General features: G+C 39.9%; 1 protein-coding gene across 7 annotated transcripts in view; it reads right to left on the bottom strand.

Annotated features, from left to right (window-relative positions):
• The window catches only part of RET (ret proto-oncogene), a 142,515-nt gene that overhangs the window by 43,266 nt on the left and 79,602 nt on the right, over positions 1-19,647 (bottom strand). For all 7 annotated transcript variants that reach the window (XM_065551746.1, XM_065551745.1, XM_065551747.1 and 4 more), the window contains 5 exons: positions 10,898-11,149; positions 9,543-9,836; positions 8,052-8,293; positions 4,783-4,984; positions 3,360-3,559 (listed from right to left, as the gene is read on the bottom strand). In XM_065551746.1, coding sequence (XP_065407818.1) covers positions 3,360-3,559; positions 4,783-4,984; positions 8,052-8,293; positions 9,543-9,822 — 924 coding nt within the window. In that variant the 5' untranslated portion in view covers positions 9,823-9,836; positions 10,898-11,149. The remainder of the gene's footprint in view (positions 1-3,359; positions 3,560-4,782; positions 4,985-8,051; positions 8,294-9,542; positions 9,837-10,897; positions 11,150-19,647) is intronic.

Raw genomic sequence — 19,647 nt, 5'->3', positions numbered from 1 at the left:
GAGAGGATAATACCTCACTGACTGAGAAAGTCATTCCCATTCTGGCTTTGATCCCCCTTCCTCCCCACCCACCCCCATTAAACCTCAAAACAGAATCTCTTTGGGAATTAGAATTCAGCAAGCACAGACAGACACAGCTTCCACAGACACAAAGCTCTTTATCTCAAAACATTTCCCTCTTACTACTGCCATCCAGTGAAACGAGACACTTACATGTCAGGAAACGAAGCTGCTGAGATTAGAAGGGGGAATTCCATTTAAAATGCAGAATGTTCAGTGGTCCCAACACAATGAAAAGTCTGCGGCTTCCACACATTGCCTTTCTGTTCTGATTTGTTATGCTTGGGAACAGTGATTTTTAATGGAGATAAGCCCAAGCTAGAGCCACAGAAAATAATGTTGCTGGATTTAGGAGTCGCTTGGATCAATATTCAGATACATGTGGCTCAGGTTCATCTCTAGCTATTAAGGGCCAGATTGAGAACACCTCATTCAGATGACTAAGCAGTTACTCCCCCGAATAGCCCCATTGCTTTCAACGGAGCTGCTAGTGAGAGTAAATGCACACCACTGAGAGTAAGAGGTTCACAATCTGGCACTACAAAAGCCAACGTAACACTAAAAGGATTGTGCTTCTTTACAAAAAGCACCAAAAGGGCAACAGCATTTGCATGCAAGTTTCTCACAGATCAGAGTCTGAAAGACTAGACAGGAAAATCTCAAGCACCAAACAAAAAGGAACAATCGCCACAAATAAAGACAACCACCACAGTCTGGACCCTGGTTGGAACTCTTTGTAAAGAGCCCAATGACTGAAGTAAACCTCTACTTGTTAGGGATGGTAACTGCAGACTCTGCCTGATGCCCATTGACTGGGAAGTCATCATTACTATTATCTGTCGGGCGCCTGTTCTGCAGTCTCAAAAGCTGCCAATCCAGCAGCACATTCCATGAGCATAAAATTTGTATCAAAATTAAATGTAAAGCCAGATAATCTTAGAATCATAGCACTGGAAGGGACCTTGAGAGGTCATCTAGTCCAGTCCCCTGCACTCATGGCAGGACTTAGCATTATCTAGACCATAATATATCTCGCTTTCCTCTTTTATTCTTTTCCTTGACTAACCAGAGGCTTAAAGGTAAGTAAGGCATCTGATTATTAAGTTTACTTCACAATGGGGGAGGGGGAGAACAGGTTAGTATCAACACTGCTCTGTGTTACAACTACACAGGACTTCTTATGTCTCTATTTGTTACAAGGTTTTAGACTATGGAAACATTTCATCTTTCCACAACATTCATTATAATGAGCTAGTTTAGTATTAACATGCATGTTCCACAGGAATTTCACTGTAATTTACCACTGATTAATGTCAATCTGTTGGAAATGTTACTAGAAGGCATTATTAATGGCGATGATGATGATTAAACCGAAATGAGGGTTAAATTAGGAAGCACATTAATTACTGACTAGCCATTATCTAGGGAAAATCCATTAACATATTGCAGTAGGCAGTAGGAGTGAGTATCTTCTCCACTTGATTTTTTTTTATCCTTCTCCATTGTCATTCTTTCCTACAATTCACTTTAATTAGGGTCCAAAAGGCTTTGTCCAGTGAACAACCTGAGGAACTATTTGTTTGCTCTATTTATGTTAATATAGGGCCTTTAACAGAAGCGGAGTTGCTACGTCATAATCTATAATAATGTCACGAATACTGACATGTAACAATTTTATGAACACTGTATGTGACTTTCCTGCATGAATGCACTGATCTAGCTTAATAGGGGACTCTGGGAATGGTGGCTTCCCAATTAAAAACGTAGGCATAATCAAGAAATACAAAGGGTCTGTTTGCTAGCTTCAAACACCTTCTCTCCTGTTGTAAATCTTGCTTTGCCTCTGCTAGGAGTTGCCAGCTCAAAGGGCTATAAACAGTTTAAAAGGGGAGTGAGTTGCTAGAGCTGTCCAGCGAGCATTAGTGAGCTCTGACAGGCTGAGAAAGAGAGTGGCTCTGTGGAAGAGAGTCTATACAGAACAGTGCTCCTAGAATGCCCATGTGGAAGCTGTTTAACTGGTTAAACACCTGATAAGCTGGAGTGGTGTGTTTAGTTGATTTAAGATCTGTTTGCTCTTAAATGCTTTTGTTCTAAATAAATAGTTCTTTGCTTTAAGGAGCTGTTTGGTCACTGGTTACTATTGTCATTGCCCTGGAGGGAAGACAACTGCAGGGTATGAGCCTAAGTCAGCCCTGCTAGGTAATCGTGATTAGTACCAGGGGACTGCAGCCCAGTGTATCGGAGAATCAGGGGATTTCACCCTGAGCCAAGTGATGGCTAGAGGCTGGAAGTGGGTGACCTCCACAAGACTAGGAGACATCAGAGGTGCAGTTCACCTAGTAACTGTGACAAGATCATATTTATTTTACGCATTACAATAGCTCACTTCTATTTAATGTCTGACAAGGCTTTGGTTGGAGCTACGTGTATATCGAAAAACACATCCTCACATCTCTGACTTCTCAAGCCTCCCTGACCCCAAGTGCTAGGGCCATTTGCCAAGGACAAGCGTTTGGCCGGTCAGCTGGAATTTCTGTCCTATCAGAGCTAGGCAGACCAGGAGAAGCCCACCTAGGAGGGGTGGCAATGTCCACCTGATGGGTAGAATCCACCTTTTTGCTTCTGTGGAAAGAAGTGGGAATGCTGACACTATCTGCTGCAAACTTTGGGAGGAACAGATGCCGTGAGGATGAAGCCAAGCTCGGAAGTATTTTTTAAGACACTGCTCACTTTCAGAAGTACCATGTTTCATTTCAAAGACTCAGATTTGATGATCATATCAGAATACTCTGCTTCCAAATTACCTGGTGCTAGTTTCTAAAGCCATGCAGACTGGATGTTGGCAAAGCAGTAATCACATACAATTGTGACAGTGATCCAGAGGGTCACAATGTTTTGTTATTTAGTTCATAAACTCTTCGGGGCAGGGACTATCCCTTACTATGTGTTTGTACAGCACCTAGCAAAATGAGGCTCTGTAATATACACACCAGTAAGATCTCCTTATCTCCACTTTACACATGGGGGGAAATGAGGCAAAGAAAGTGAAGTGACTTGCAGGCCAGTAGCAGAATCAATATGACAACCTAGGTTTCCTGAATCCCAGTCCAGGGTTCTAACTTCTAGGTAACATTGCCTCAGGGTCGGAACAGATTTGCAATGTCATCTGGTATTTGTGGACCTTTCTGAAATCCTGGAGGTTATTTATTTTATGTACACATTTCCCTCCAAGCCGTCTCACTTTTACAAAGTTTATCTTCAACAATGCCAAAATCAAAAGCAATTAAGACAGTCCTTACATGTGCAAAACGTTCAGCGTTTCTGTTCACCGTGAACTGGTAAGTCACATTAGGGAACTGAATGCTGACGGGAAGAATAGAGACATTGAAATGGAGCATCACAGATCTTTCAGGGCCATGAAACTCTGTGTCATTCACCAAAACATCCAACTGGAAGGAACGGTTCTCTGTGACTGAAATATTTTTATTCAGCATCAGTTCTGCAAAAGAGAAGATTGGCTTTTCACATATGTCGATGCATTTTTAGGCAGCACAAAATCCTAAACTATAAATATCAAATCTATTCTTCAAGCACGGGCTCATGGCATGATACTAGGTAAAGGGAGAGGTTGAATTAAAACTAAAAATATAGATATTCTCCCATTCCACACAACAAAAAGTGCCTAAAGATATGTCACAACTAGAGCTGAATGTTTTGACTAAATGGTGCTTCGTAGGAAAATGTGGATTCATCAAAATCAATTTTTTTCACAGGAACGTTTCACGTATCTTCTGGTCAATATGAGAGACGCGCATCGCAGAATAGCCTAGTGGCAGGGGCGGCTCTAGCTTTTTTGCCACCCGAAGCATGGCAGGCAGGCTGCCTTTGGCGGCATGCCTGCGGGAGGTCCCCAGTCCCATGGATTCGGCGTACCTGCCTGGAGCCACCGCTGCCTGATGGTTAGGGCTGTCACGTTGAATGTGGCAATATGTCTATGCAGCAAAAAAAAAAAAAGAGACCAGCAGCAATGACTCTCAGAGCCCAGGTCAACGGGCTTGAGCTGAAGAGCTAAAAATAACAGTGTAGACTTCCAGGCTGAGGCTGGAGCCTGGGCTCTGAGACCCTCCAACCTTGCTGGATTGCCCGAACATCTACACTGCTATTTTCAGCCCAGCAATGTGAGCTTGAGTCAGCTGACCCACTCTGTTGTGGGTTTTGCCTTTTTTTTTTGGCTGGGTAGATGTATACTGGGGGACCCAAGTGAGTGCCCTCCCCATCTGGCTATTCGCTATTTTGGAGTGAGTGGATGGGCCTCTCTCTGTTTTTTCACGAATTTTTTTCAAAATGTCTCAGTTTCTCCCCAATATGAAACTGGAAAATCTTAAAAATCTCAAAAATTTGTGTGGTAGAGGAAAACTGTTTGCCATCCAGCTGTAGTCATGAGCTTAGAATTACTTTCTTAAATGCAATACAATTAGAACTCTCTTGGCTAGTCAACACATAATGCAACTGTCATATTCCTCTACAGTCACTGTGTTATATAGGAAAGAATGTAGTATCACAGTCCCCTCTTTCAATCCCACATATCTGTTCTGTCACTGGGATTTTCTGTCTCATTTTCCATCTGCCTGGTATTTTTCAGATACATAGAAAAGTCAAATACAATATTGGTCAATTATAAGCAAAGCAATTTCACTCTTTGTTAGACGGAAGAGACCTTACTGTATTCATGCAGTGTTCCCCTCACTTGGCTGCCATTGGGGCTGAAATAGATCTCATGGAAGATGTGATCCACCCGAAATGTTTCGCTAATCCATGGATCAGTTGTACTGATGGTGCCTGTGTACTTCTTTCTGCTGCTTTCAATGGGGAAAATAGGTGTGGTGTCTGCATCACACACAGTCAGTGTGGCTAGGACAGTTCCCTAGAAGAAAATCATAGACAATATGGAGAAAAATCAATGATTGCCACGCTATTTTTCCCCCCAATTTGTTTTCTGGTTTACTGTCTGAATAAGTGATACAATCTGGAGACCAAAGTCCTGTCCATATAAAGCTCTCTGACATTCTGTACAAATCAACTTCCATTCAAAGTCTTTGTAGGTCTTTAACAGAAAGGGCAAAGATTGATGGTACTACTGCTTACCACCTATTTGGAGATAGATGAGCACTGTAACAGCATTTCATAAGTCAGTGAGTTGCAAAATTACTGTAGCAACAGTCAGTTTTGAGACCTATGTAAGGACTGCATATCTGATTCAAGCAATCCCCAACTAGTGGTCTTAATGACCACAGAGACTTTGTAGCTAGGATGATCTTTGGGGGAATTTTGCAACTAGGGTATATCACTGAATAAACGTGAGAATGACAAACCAAGTAAAAAATATGGGACTGCCAATATCTGCTCAGGTCAGCAAGGTGAAGAGGAGCAGAGGGGGTCCTCAGGGAACCAGCTATTGATCCTCATTCTCTGGTTCGCTCTGCACCAGCCCCAACCTCATAGAGTTTAGGGTGACTTGAATTCTCACCTGTGTGAATGGCAAGAAGGTCTGGAACACACAAGAGACTGTGGTCCGTATAGTGCACAGTCTCCACTCCCTGGGACCAGTTTACTCTCTGTTATGTGTTGTGGGATTTTTTAAAATTGTTAATCCCCAATTTACAAAGAATGGCTGGGATAGCATAGAGATTTTTCTCCCTTAGCCCCTGGGAGAAACTAATTAAGTGGCTGTACTCAAATGTAATACTGGATGTTTGAAGGCAGAAGTAACAGGATCATACCTTGCTTTCAATCATCAAAATAAAAAATAATCCTCAATATTCTTGTTCAGGACTGGCTCCAGGGTTTTGGCCGCCCCAAGCAGCCCAAAAAAAAAAAAAAAGCCGCAATCGCGATCTGCAGCGGCAATTCGGCGGGAGGTCCTTCGCTCCTAGCGGGAGTGAGGGACCGTCCACCGAATTGCCGCCGAATAGCTGGACATGCCATCCCTCTCCCGAGCGGCCGCCCCACACACCTGCTTGCCAGGCTGGTGCCTGGAGCCGGCCCTGTTCTTGTTGCAGGTGAGCAACAAATCCCCATTTAAAAGTCAGGGAAGAAGAAATAGAGGCTGCATGACATAACTAAGGCTCCACAGAGAGTTAGTAACAGAAGCATGATCAGAAATCAGATGTTCTAGGCTCCAGTCTTGTGCTCAAGATTGCTCTTTATTGACTCTACATTGGATTTCTGATTATCTTGCAGTAGGCCTCAAACTCATTTTGTACAGTTATTATTCCATTGGCCATTGAGATTCCCATACAAATCCTTTCTCCTTTAAGTTTGAATATACTAATTATCAGGGGTATTTTGGAAGTTTTCCAACACAAGATTTTTCTGCTGGAAAATGCTGAATTAATTAAATCAAAATGTTTCATGAGAATACATCAATTTTGTCAAGGTTTGTTTCAACTATATTATACGTCATATTAAAGTCAAAACAAACATTTTCTGATTATTTCATTGCATGAAAAATACTGAGATTTCTACTTTTCATCCTGATTTGAGAAGAAACAAAATTTGAGAGTCTCAGAATTTTCCATGGGAAGTCCATTTTTCAAGCAGCTCTACTAGTTATGCCCATCGGTGTGTGGCACTGATATGTCAAGCCTGTAGGTGGCAGCAAACATCCAAAATTGTATGCTCTCTTTCCAGAACAGATATGCAAAATCAAGTTTACTTCCAAGGGAAACAAATATAGCTATTAAAGAAATATTATTAGACAGAAATCCCTGGAGGGAAGTGACTGAGTACTTGCTGGAATTTTATACATAGCTTATGCTGAATGCACATCGGAATGGCTCAACATAACAACCATCTATTAAAGCTTTTGTGAGTGTTTCTTCTCCCAGAGAAAGCCCCAGCTGAACACTATTCTACTAGTTTTATACATACGTATCTTGGTTTTCACCTATGAAGCCATACGAGAAATGGGCTGTGCCTACTTTCAAGCTGGACTCTATCACCTGCACCCTCTCCATGCCACCCCTCCTACATGCTACAGTGATTAAAGGGTTGTCAATGAGCAACCTTCAACTACAGAACAAGTTCCTACCCTTGGCCCTAAATACTCTGGCATTGTTGACCTTCAGTGAACACTGCAAGAACCATCATTTTGCCTAGATATCTGAGTAAGGGTGAGGTCTAATAGGGACAACTGTTTATGTAGGATGGGAGTGTTGGTGGGGAAAGTTGGTTAGCGTTTGAGGTGGAGTTTTCCAGGAAGTTGCTGCTGGTTTTGTTCTTTTTGTATTTGTTTCTTTAAGTAACACCAAAGATGCACAAGGCAGCAGATAGGTGCCTGTTTAAATCCTATTATGAATTAAAAAAAAAATATATCAATTGATATTCACAAATATACATTATATGAGGAGCTGGTAGCAACCCCCATATTTAGATGATCTAAGACCTTCCATAAGAAAAGATTCCTGAAACCTTTTATTTGAGAAGCTCTCACCTCTCCTTTGTTTGTAGCAGGCCTTTGACTTGGTGCCTCCTTGTGTGCATGCATTATGGTACAATCTTTAATGACACATGCTATTGTTTTCCACAGAACCCAGGCCTCAGTCAGTGTACTTGCACAAAGAAGAATCATGGGAAGAATCATGGTAGCATATACAGATATAAATCTTGCATTTCTTAACTTCTCAGTGATTGACTTTCCCACCTAAATTATATTTTAACATAGCTTTTTGTATGTAATATATAGATGGATACACACACCCAGTGAAATCTGTCAAATGACCACTCAGATAATTAGCCACTCAAGGGAGGTGGTCATCACATTCTTCATATTATTATTCTTATTATTCAGTCAGAGTTCTCTGGACTGTATAGTAAATTAGTGCATATGATGCTGGGAGCTAACATACAAGGCCTGACGTTTCCATGTAGGCATGCCTAACCCACAGTGTTTCCACTGAACATCTCAGAGTCCAAGCAGAAGAGAACTCTACCTCTTTTCTGTTGAACTCCACAACAGCATCCGTCGTGCTAGTTCCATTGGGAAGGAAGGGGGCAGAGTCATCTTCATCTAACACATTGACCAGGAAAGGCACCTCGACCTGCATCTCCTTGGAGCCCTCTCTCACTGTACACTTGGCGATCAGCTCATACCTCTCTCTTTCTTCCCGATCCAAACGCTGCACAACACTCACGCCTGTGGTGTTCTCATTGTAGTGAAAAGGCAGCCCTTCAACTGAAACAACACATACACAGCATAAACTGGGATAATCCTTTCCTATTAGTGGTGTTTGATTGTTCTCCTCTTTGACATACTGGTGATATCCCAATGAATCCATTTGGGTTGCATCAGTGTAACAGAAGGAAGAATTTTACTCTGTATTATGAAAATCAGTCTAAGAAGAGATATGAAGGAAGGTGGAGGAGCTATATCAGGGACACATGAGGAAATCTAAAGGACTTGTAACAAGAATGAGGAGTAGTTGTGGCACCTTAGAGACTAATAAATTTATTTGAGCATAAGCTTTCGTGGGCTAAAATCCACTTCATCCTATGCATGCAGTGGAAGAATAGATGGACACAAATCAGATGTCAAGAATTATAACATTCAAAAACCAGTCGGAGAACACTTCAACCTCGCTGGTCACTCAATTACAGATCTCAAAGTCGCAATACTCCAACAAAAAAACTTCAAAAACAGACTTCAACAAGAAATTGCAGAATTGGAATTAATTTGCAAACTAGACATCATTAAATTAGGCTTGAATAAAGACTTGGAGTGGATTACACAAAGTAAAGTATCAAAGGGGTAGCCGTGTTAGTCTGAATCTGTAAAAAGCAACAGAGGGTCCTGTGGCACCTTTAAGACTAACAGAAGTATTGGGAGCATAAGCTTTTGTGGGTAAGAACCTCACTTGCATCTGAAGAAGTGAGGTTCTTACCCATGAAAGCTTATGCTCCCAATACTTCTGTTAGTCTTAAAGGTGCCACAGGACCCTCTGTTGCTTTTTACACAAAGTAAAACTGTTTTCCCATGCTATTTTTCCCCCTACTGTTACTCACACCTTGTCAACAGTTGGAAATGGACCATCCTGATTATCACTACAAAAGTTTTTTTTCTTCTGCTGATCATAGTTCACCTAATAGCTCACCTTAATTAATTACGCTCGTTACAGTTGGTATGGCAACACCCATTTTTTCACATTCTCTGTGTATATATATTTTCCTACTGTATCTTCCACTGCATGCATCCGATGAAGTGGGTTTTAGCCCAAGAAAGCTTATGCTCAAATAAATTTGTTAGTCTCTAAGGTGCCACAAGTCTTCCTCATTCTTTTTGCTGATACAGACTAACACAGCTACCACTCTGAAACCCAGAAAGGCTTGTGTGGAAGCAGAGTAGAATAACCACCAGAGGAGAGTTCTGCTCTATTAAAAATCTCATGAATATGACTGGCGACTGAATGGTTTACCTCCAGTTTTACCTGCTAGTAATTTGTAGGAAATGCTGACATTCTGGCAAAGGTGATGTATTGGGGGTAACTGAAGCTGATGAAATGTGCCAGGTGGTTTATTCTCCTTGATGTGAAAGGAGAGATCCATTTCTGAGAAACAAAGCTCCCTTGACATCAGAGCATTGCAAGTTGGTACAGTGGCGTTGATGATGGAGAGATGCACCAGGGCAGACGTGGGGGTCTCACATTCCTTCCCTTGGAAGGGCTGGGGTGAAAGGTAGACATGAAATGTCACCTTTGGTAATGACATCCAATTTTTTCCAACTGCAAGAACAGAAACAAAGAAACAGTTGACAAAGAAACAAGCAAACATTCCTCTTAATAATTTCCTTCCATCAGCCATTATTCTACAGTGAACCAAGTAGTTTAGTGACAATACCTGATGTTTAGCACCTCTAAAATAAGGCTCTACATGTTTGAAGTTGGACCAAGCCACCCAAAATTACAGGCTAATGTGGACAATACGGCTCTTACAAGTTCTCCTATTTCTTCAGACTACCCCATAGTGGAACCCTACCAATCTTTGAAACTGATCCAGAAGTAAAGGCCTTTTCAGCAGTGCTATGACATTCAATTTCTTACACCACTTTCTCCTCCCTCATCTAATGCTACCTAATTTCCTCAGGGATCAAAACCACCAAGATATAGGTTCTGTCTATTAAAAGCAGGAGGAGAATGGAAACAATTTGTTTCTATGGTTCAATGGTACATGGTTCTTACAAAAAAACCTCACTTCAATCCCAAGTAATATAAATAGGCATCACTTAACCCCTTCATCAGAGGATCATTTACTACCCCATACAAAAAGTGCTCCAGGTATCTGGGTCTTTGCAATTAAAGGTTTTGCTTATATTAGAAAAGTTGCACCAATTTAACTAAAGTCAGTCTATCTGAACTGATGCAGAAATAAAATTTTAACCAACACATATATGGGTATAACATGTTGGTAAATTACTAAATAAGGATAAACTTGCAAGGATTAAAAATGGTTTAAGTGTGTCTTCTTTTGGGGTCCAATCTAGGTTCATTATGTTGATTTAGTTAAACTGGTGAAACTTCCCCGATGAAACTCCACCATTTGACAACTAATCCAATTTCTTCTTGGCCTTAGTGTTCATTTTGCCACATGGCTTTAATACCATTGTGTCTATTTGAGGGTTCTTTTCGATCCCAAAATTCATTTAATGTAAGTAAACAGTTCTTCCAGTCTGATCCCTAAGTATTGGTTTGCTATTCCTATGCTGCTGGATAAATCCCATTAGATGTAAGTCCTTAGCTTCAACTCTAGACATTATCGCAACTGCAACTACTCCTCTCAGACTTACACAGGATATCGAAGTCTCCTCTATCCAGACTCTTATTGAGGTAGAGAAGCCCGGTTTTTTCTTTTATTTGAAACCAATGATTTTCATAGGCTCCAACACGATAGATAAAGAGATGCTGGCACAGCTGAAAGTGGGCCACCTCCCCATGTGAATCCCTCAAGGCACGGATGTGCAGTAGCGGCGTACCCGCTGGCTGATCAATGTAGACAGTCTCCGAATAATCTTTCCTAGGGAAGTAGAGACCAAAGGAAGCTGCAAAGGAACACAAACAATGGGAGAATTGTTAAAGCTGAATGAACTCTGAGTAGACATTGTCGTAAGAGGTGCATTTCTAAAGAACTGGAAGCTCCATTTAGTAAGTGCATAGGAAGATATAAAAGCAGACCCAGATCCTGAGCTGGTGTAAATTGGTATAGCTCTACTGAGTTCAATGGCGCTACCTCAACGTATATCAGTTGAGGATTTGACCCATAATTTATGTACAAGCAATGAGAATTCCCCCTGGAAGCCAAATTGCTTAGTTGTAAACAAGACCATAGCCACAGCAGAGAGCCTAATGGAGCATTTCTAGTCAAACTTCAGATAAACTCACATCAGCAATTCCCAGCTGCTTTTCCATTCTCACACAAATTGTTTTCTTCTCTGAATAATATCATTTATGGTGAAATCTTATTGAGGAAATAAATACAGTTAGATGAAAAAACATTAGGAGGTATTGCCCTAAGCTGAATCTCAGTCTTTCAAGTCACACAGTCCAAACACTCAATTTCTATCCAGATGAAAAATGTGTAAGTACATCAGTGGCTTTCAAACTTTGCCCTAGTGTGGACTTCTTTTTAAGTAGTGATTTTTCTTGTGGACACCTCTCCTCCCATACAAACCAACCAACCCACCCTACCCCTTTCCTAAAGTAAATGGTACTCCACTCCACTAAATAAATCCATAGATTATCAGGCCAGAAGGGACCAGTCTGACTTTCCTGCATAACACAGGTCATGGGACTTCCCTGAATTAACTCCTGTTTGAGCTGGAGCATATCTTTTTAGAAAACACCCAATCTTGTTTTTAAAATGTTCAGAAATGGAAAAAAATTTACCCCAGCCTTTCAGAAAATTCTTCCAATGGTTAATTACCCTCACTGTTGAAAATATGCACCTTATTTCTAAGATGAATTTATCTAGCTTCAACTTTCAGCCACTGGATCTTGTTTTATCTTTGGCCAGTAGATTGAAGAGCCCTCTATTATCAATGTTCTGTTCCCCATGGAGATGCTTAAGTAAATTTACAACTCATACAAAGATTTTAGGTCTCAGAGATATAAAAACTCAGGATTAATAACACCAATTAAGGCTAAAGGAATTTACTCTCTCTCTCTCTAATGCAATGGGTCCGACTGACCCATTGTGCGTCTGTACTGTTTATTTCCTCTCCCTGGTTGTAGACATTTACATTAATTAGGATGCATTCACCCTGTATGAATTCATTTGAGAGTGTAGTGATTATCTGGTTTCACCCTACATAGTTGCTATTAGGGCATTTAGTGCACTGGATAGATACAATACATGTTGTGATAGGCATGTGTAGGACTCCTGGATCTTGAAAGATGTGTTGTGGTGTGTGTGTGTGTGTGTGGCGGGGGGTGTTGATCATTGTAGCAGTGGAAATATGTCTGCAGTTTTTGCATGTTGTTCTGGCAGGGTCTGGTACAGCTTTGATTTGGCTGTCCTGGTCTGTGGGGAGCTTGCTTCTGATGATGAGCTTGGGGAGGTTGGGGGGCTGTTTGCAGTCCAGAAGAGGGGGCTCAGGAAAGATTTATTTCAGGATGGAGTTCTCATCGTGTATGGCTTGTAGTTGTTTGATACTCTGGGTTCCTTGCAGGGGCAGGTGACAACTAGGGCTGTGCGATTAAAGGGGGTTTTATTTCTGTATTGAAGCAGGTTCTCTTGAGGTATTTGGGTGGGCCATTCCATGATGTGATCTATTTTTGTGGTGGAGTGTCCTTGTTTGGTGAAGGCAGTTTTGAGTGTGTCAAGGTGTATATCCTGGACTTTCTCCTCGCAGCATAGTCTGTGGTATCTGGGTGACTGACAATCACTATGCTCTCAAATGAGCTCACACAGGAAAACGATAAAAGACAAAAACACCACATCACCTATGGGTGAACACTGTTCACAAAGCGATCACCCTATATCTGACCTATGAGTCCTCATAGGAAACCTACACAACACTTTCAAAAGATGAGTCTGGAAGCTTAAATTCATAACTCTGCTGGACACTAAAAATCATGGACTGAACAGACACACTAGATTTATGGCTTATTACAACAATCCGTAACCCACTTATAATAGTTGCCCCCTAGCTGCTCCCCTCCCCTTCTTTTCCTCCCTGTGACTGAAGGGATATTAATGGGCCTCTTGACTTGAAACGCTAAACAATCTGTTCCACCTTATATTTAGCTGTGACATTCTGAGTTAGTTTCCCAGACTCGAAGAAGAGCTCAGCATAAGCTCAAAAAGCTTGTCTCTCTCACCAACAGAAGTTGGTCCAATAAAAGATATTACCTCATCCATTTTATTGGTGCAAAGCCCTTTTTGCTCCAAACTGGACCCACTTTTACTGGACATTTTCCCATGATGCCCCAGCAGAAATGGGAAGTAGGCTGCCAAAGCATCTTCAGAATAGCAATGGGCTAACATTTCCTCAGCTGCACATTACTGAAGGATCCATTTTAAAGAAGGAAAAGGAAGATGGCAAACCCACTGTGAATTAAAGGCCTATGATGTCACTTGGAAAAACTACACAAGCCACAGTACTCTCTCTCATGATTACATCATCAGCATCGCTGCATGGAATTACATCCTCATGTTTTACAGTTGACCATTATTTAGCTATATGTAATTTGCATTAAATAAATTAATAAAGCAGGCAAAAACTTACCAAAATAATATTGAATTAAGAAGGCAGCCAGCTGTAATCTTTTAAAAAGAGCATACAATAGATTTTTGGTGGAGGACGGGGAAGCTAAAAACCAGTGACTCCTGACCCCCCATTACCCAACTTCTTTTCTTTTCTTTCTCCAAAACAATTTGCATTTGATATTCAGCACTGAGATTTTTGTCAGCAACATGCACTGTTTAATAAGGGCATCTTTAAAAGACATACTTTTGGCCCATTCAATCTACTGTTGCTTCTAACTGAAGGCCATACAAACATTATCTCCACATGTCATTGCAACTCAATATTTTCAGGGATACAAGAGTTAAATATGTATAACATAGCTAAGGAGAGACATACTTGTATCGGAAAGATGCAAAGAGGAGTGAAAAAAAATATTTAAGGTGGTACAAGAAGTAACAAAATAGAGGTAAATTAAAGAAGATAAGACTATACAAACCAAAAAGAAGGCAAGGTCCCTGCCTATGGTCTAAATTTAACCTGAATATTGGGGGAAACGCCTCTTGGTGAGATCCAAATAAATTATCGAGTAGTAGGTGGGAGGACTAAATGAGCTAATAGAACTTTTCCATCGCTAATTCCTATGATTCAATACAAACACAGGTTTGCTTTATGCACCTTTTAATACTGTATTGAATTGATTGTTGATTAAAAATTAAAACATTAAAATATACCACTGTGCATTTTCAATAGAGACATTATTCCTACTCAGTTAGGCCAGTAAAGTTTGTAATGAACAACTGAGCCAAATCTCATTCACCTTACAAGGAGTGGTCCTATCACAAGGAGAAAGCAAACCAGGCTTGTCAAAAAAAATGTTAGCAATTACGATTTCTGTGTTTCAGCAAGAGAATTTTACTTAATTGGAACCCTGAGGTCTAGAACACTGAAGTGCTTTTCAGAATACCTCCATTCCATTTAGGTAATTGAGATCCTTGCAAAAACTAATGAACATGTTTAACTTTATGCATCTGAGCAGTTTCCCTGTAAAGTGGCTACTCCGATACTTGAATTTCATCATCGGCCAGACTTTCAAAAGGGCTCAGAATTTTGGGTGCTGAGTGTTTTTGAGGATCTGGCCCCTTGAAAATCTGGCTCTGAACTCTGCCCTTAAGTGTTTACAGGATCACGGATTTAAATTGTACAGGGACTAGTAATTCATTGTATATTTAACCTTTCTCTTTTTAAAACAAACAAACCCAAATTGTCATAACTAGTACCCACAGTAGGAACTCACTTGCTAGAAAAAGGCTGCAATCCAAAATCTAATCTGGCATTGGGTAATGTGGAAAATAAAGCTTAGAATTTTGAAAAGGATGTTTAGGGCTCATATATAAAGCAGCATGATCAACTATTGTGAAATGTGTTAAAAATATAAATTCACTTGTAAGCTGAACATGATACATTATTGCTGGTAGGAAAGGGTGATTTTTCTTCCCCTCTTCAAAACTAAAACCCCTTGGAATAGAATGTTGGCAGTGTAATTAGCAGCTTTATTGGGTCTTGGCTTTGATTGTGATTCAGGGACACATCCCTGTTTGGGACAGCACTTAAGAATATTCTGAACTTGAAATATATGCTTACCTCTCATTGGAACTTAAACGTATGCATAAGTGCTTTCCTCATTTCGGCACATAATTACATCACCTCAGCTGTGACAAAGCTAGCTACCATTTAAAACAATATAGCTTTTCAACACATTAACATCTCAAGGAGATTAGAATGTTTGGAACATTACAGTACTTTATTTAGCTGTTTTTCTAAGACCGTTATTTCTGAATTGTTGACCCAATACAATGACATTCACACTTATTAATGGTGCAGCTATCACAGAATTACACAACACTGTTGACATTAATTACTGGTATTGTAAGCCACCATTTGTGTATTGCTTCTGCTTAATTTAACCCATTGCAAGAGTTGTAGCTGCAATAGGTAGTTCAGGTCACAACTCTACCGTAATGATTATAAATACATACACACACACACATCACTCTATATTTATATGCACAGTCTGTTATACTGAAGGAGAGCTTTCTTCTGATAGGTTACAGTCATTCCTTAAATTTTGATAAGTTCAAACCCAACTCAATAAACTATCCATCTGCCAGCTATGCTGCAGGAGGGAGAGGCTTCTAACCCTGGCTAAGCTTCCTAAACAAGATCATTTTTTTGCTGTGTTCCAGTTGCAGCACCTTTTTTACTGTCTATAATGAGCAAGAGCAGAATTTGACTTTCTGGCTCCCAAGTTGAGTTGGCAATGTGCCAGAAGAAACATCTTTTTTATTTATAAAGTGAGCAAATTTGGTAGGAAAATCACAGACACAAATAAACAAGGAATCCCATACAACATTCACAGTCGTCTTTCAGAGTATAACTGCTGTCCTTTGGATAACAGTTAATTGGAAGAGATGTGCTTGAAGATTAATTAACCAAGACAATTGATATCTAAACATGTTGAAAAATATTTGACAAATCACCACCACCACTGAAAATTCAGTTACATTGCACCTGCTACTCTTCTTATTTTGCCAATGGCGTTGTGTCTTGAAAGTTGGGTTGGGAGAACCAGTTTCAACAAAGAAAGAAACCCACTTAAAATCTGAAAGTTCATTTCTAAAAAGGAATAAAACAAAACTTGTCTAAGGTCTAATCATTCTGCTAGGCACTTCTAGTTTTTGGCCAGGAGCAGGAAGTGAGAATGTTATACATTACCACATATGTTTCTGTTTTTTCTGAGTTCTGACCTGAACGAGAAGCAGTTCAAACATCAGAAGAAAAAAATCTAATCTCCAAGAGCCAGATTTTTAAAAAGATGAGTTTTGCAGATTCAAATTGTTCAGGTCAGATTCATCTAAGCATTCAAATGTACAATGGCTTATCTGAACCAAAGCCGAATTCCAACGTCTTCCTGCCCTACTCACAGGGTGCACAGGAACGCACTTTATACAACATGTATTCAACATACTTGTTTTCTCATTTTGGTTGAAAAATTTGCAGCTTGGAAAATTTCAACCAGTTCTATTTTCTCAGTTTCTGTCTTACCTTGGAAAGCTGTGTATTTGTTGTTTGCCATTATAATCAGAGCTAGCCAAAATATTTAGCATTTAAACTTTATTTTTAAACATACATTACATAATTTTGCTTGAAAAAATTATCCATTTTCAGCTGGATGATAAAATTTTCAAAAGCACTTAAGCAACTGAGTTTATGCCCTGTTTTCAGAAGGGCACTTAGGCACTAAGAGTCTAACTTTCCATGAGACTTAATTTCCTAAGACACTTTCTGAAAATGGGATTTGGTGCTTTTGACAATGTGAAAGCAATTCAAATTACATTTTAATACAACCTTGCACTTACAGCAGGGATTTCCATCAGAGAATTTCAAATAATTATACAATAAATATTCAAAATTTCTCTGGGAAGTGCTATCAGCCCCATTTTATTGAAGGGGAAACTGAGGCACGGACTACATTAATTGATCAGTTACAAAACAGATCAATCGTAGAGGTAGGAACAGAACCCAGATCTCCTGAGTCACGTTCCTGTGCATTATCCAAAAGTTCATGCCAATAATGAGAAATCTTTTGCTTTTTTTCAGTGCCATTACTTTACGTTTACATGTACATTTGATGCAATACTTTGACAGTTTCATCCAGTTACATATGAGCTTTGATTTTCATTTACTCTGCACTCAAGCTGTAGTACCAGAGATGGGCAAATAGCAAAGTTACCAACCAATGGAGCTTCCAAGAATCCAAATGGCTGCATTTGAATGAATCTAGAACATCTCACCTCCCTGATCAATGGGTATAACGACCATTGGCATTTAAAGAAATTATGCTTACATATCCCCAGTAAAAAGAAATATGACATTATGGAACAGAGTAAATAGATAAAATATGGAACAGAGTCAGAATCTGGTAGAACATTAGGTGTACCCATTTGCACAGATCTCTGTGATTGTGGAAGCTAGAAAACATTACAGAATCTAGTTTTTATTTAAAACACTATTTTCACAGCTGTGTGTGTGTGTGTGTGTGTGTGTGTGTGTGTTTAATCCCTTAATTGTCACATGCCTCTTTATCCAAGTGCATTGTACTCAGGTACCTAAGTACAGATGGTCTTCTTTTGAGGTTCTCAATTAATAGATTTTTAAAGCTTTAAGGGACCATTATAATCATAATCATTATGATCCTGCATAACACAGAGCAAAGAATAAATCTATGTAACCCAATAATTTCTGCTTCATGCCCATAACTTCTCTTTGAGCTAAAGCATATAGTTTAGAAAGATGTCCAGTCTTCATTTAGAGACTTCAAGTGATGGAGAATCCCCACATCCCTAGGTAAGTTGATCCAGTGATTAATTACCCTCACTGTTAAAAATGTGTGCCTTATTTCTTGTCTGAATTCATCTAGCTTCAACTTGCAACCACTGGCTCTGGTTAGCCTTATTCTGCTAGATGTATGGGTAATCTTACCCAGCACATTTCATGTGCTGAAATATGAACTGCATTAACAGAGCTTTAATTGGTTTGCGAGTTAAAATAATAAGGAAAATGATTCTGAGCATGGAAACTGGAACAAGAGTTGGTTTTCCTTCAACTAATAATATATACATATGTGACACAACCAATTTCCTCTAGCAAAATTTACTCAGGCCTTCTCCATATTGTTGGGGGATAGTGTTACAATTCATGAGAACAAACCTTTCCCTTATGTGGAACAAAATCCATACTGAAGAATTTACTCTATGCCTTACTGAAATGAGTGTATAATTACATTAATAACATGCCCCTAATCAGTCCTGACTCTAAAGCCACGACATTTGTAGAGTAGAGGAGAAAATGATATTAGCTGACAAACATGGGAGTCTGCTGTTAATATTCCACCATTTGTGGCACAGCATCAGATTTCAACAATCAGTTAGACGAGGGGTTTGGCACTGTGTCCCTATTTTGACTACTGTTTATTGGCCATTATACTCCAATATGAATATTCATCTACCTGACTTTTGACTCAGAGCATGTGGCAGGGATACACTACCGATATCTGCAATCAAGGGGCTCCCACAAAATTCCTCCCTTCCCACTTAGTCTGCAATAAGCTGTGCTTTTCTGGTCCTTGCAGAAGAGAAGATCAAGGAATCTATTTATCTAAACACCAACACTGCTTCATGACCAAAAACCAAAGACGCCAGTTGGCAAGAACACTATATTGTCACATCCTGGAAATGTTTATACCTAGTCCCTGAAGAGTGTACAGACAGTATGGAACGGAGTTCAACTCATATAGTTTGAAGGAGGGTCATGTGGAGTTAGGACCTTGCAAGAGTTACCTTTCCACTGGAAACTCTTTGAAAATACCTGCCAATCTTGTCCATTCCACAAGTATCAAATTGCCCATCAGAAATACTTTGATGAGTCCCAGGGATATGTCATTTCTGACAGGATTGATTTGACAGTAGCCAGAGAGGGGACAAGCTGCATTTCATGCAGGGGAATCAATCTGGTGGCAGAATTTTAAATGAGGGGCTCTTGGGAGAAGCCTTCATCACCTCACTGGTGTTCAGGGGGAAAAAGGAGCAATCTCAGGAATAGAAACCATCTCAGAAATAGTCCTCGTTGAGAATTATTAGGAGATATGGAGTAAGAAAGCAGAATGTTAATAGTGATCAAGAGCATAGGTGCTATTACGTAGGCTCTGTACTATAATAATGCACTTAGAAGATACTACTAGAACATCTGTGAATGGATCTAATATATAAAATTTGGTTAAATCATAACTGTTCCAT

This window comes from Chrysemys picta, chromosome 7 (genome assembly GCF_011386835.1).
Source record: "Chrysemys picta bellii isolate R12L10 chromosome 7, ASM1138683v2, whole genome shotgun sequence".
Lineage (NCBI taxonomy): Eukaryota > Metazoa > Chordata > Testudines > Emydidae > Chrysemys > Chrysemys picta.
The sequence above is the reverse complement of the archived record's forward strand: the minus strand, read 5'-3'. Positions and strand labels throughout refer to the sequence as shown.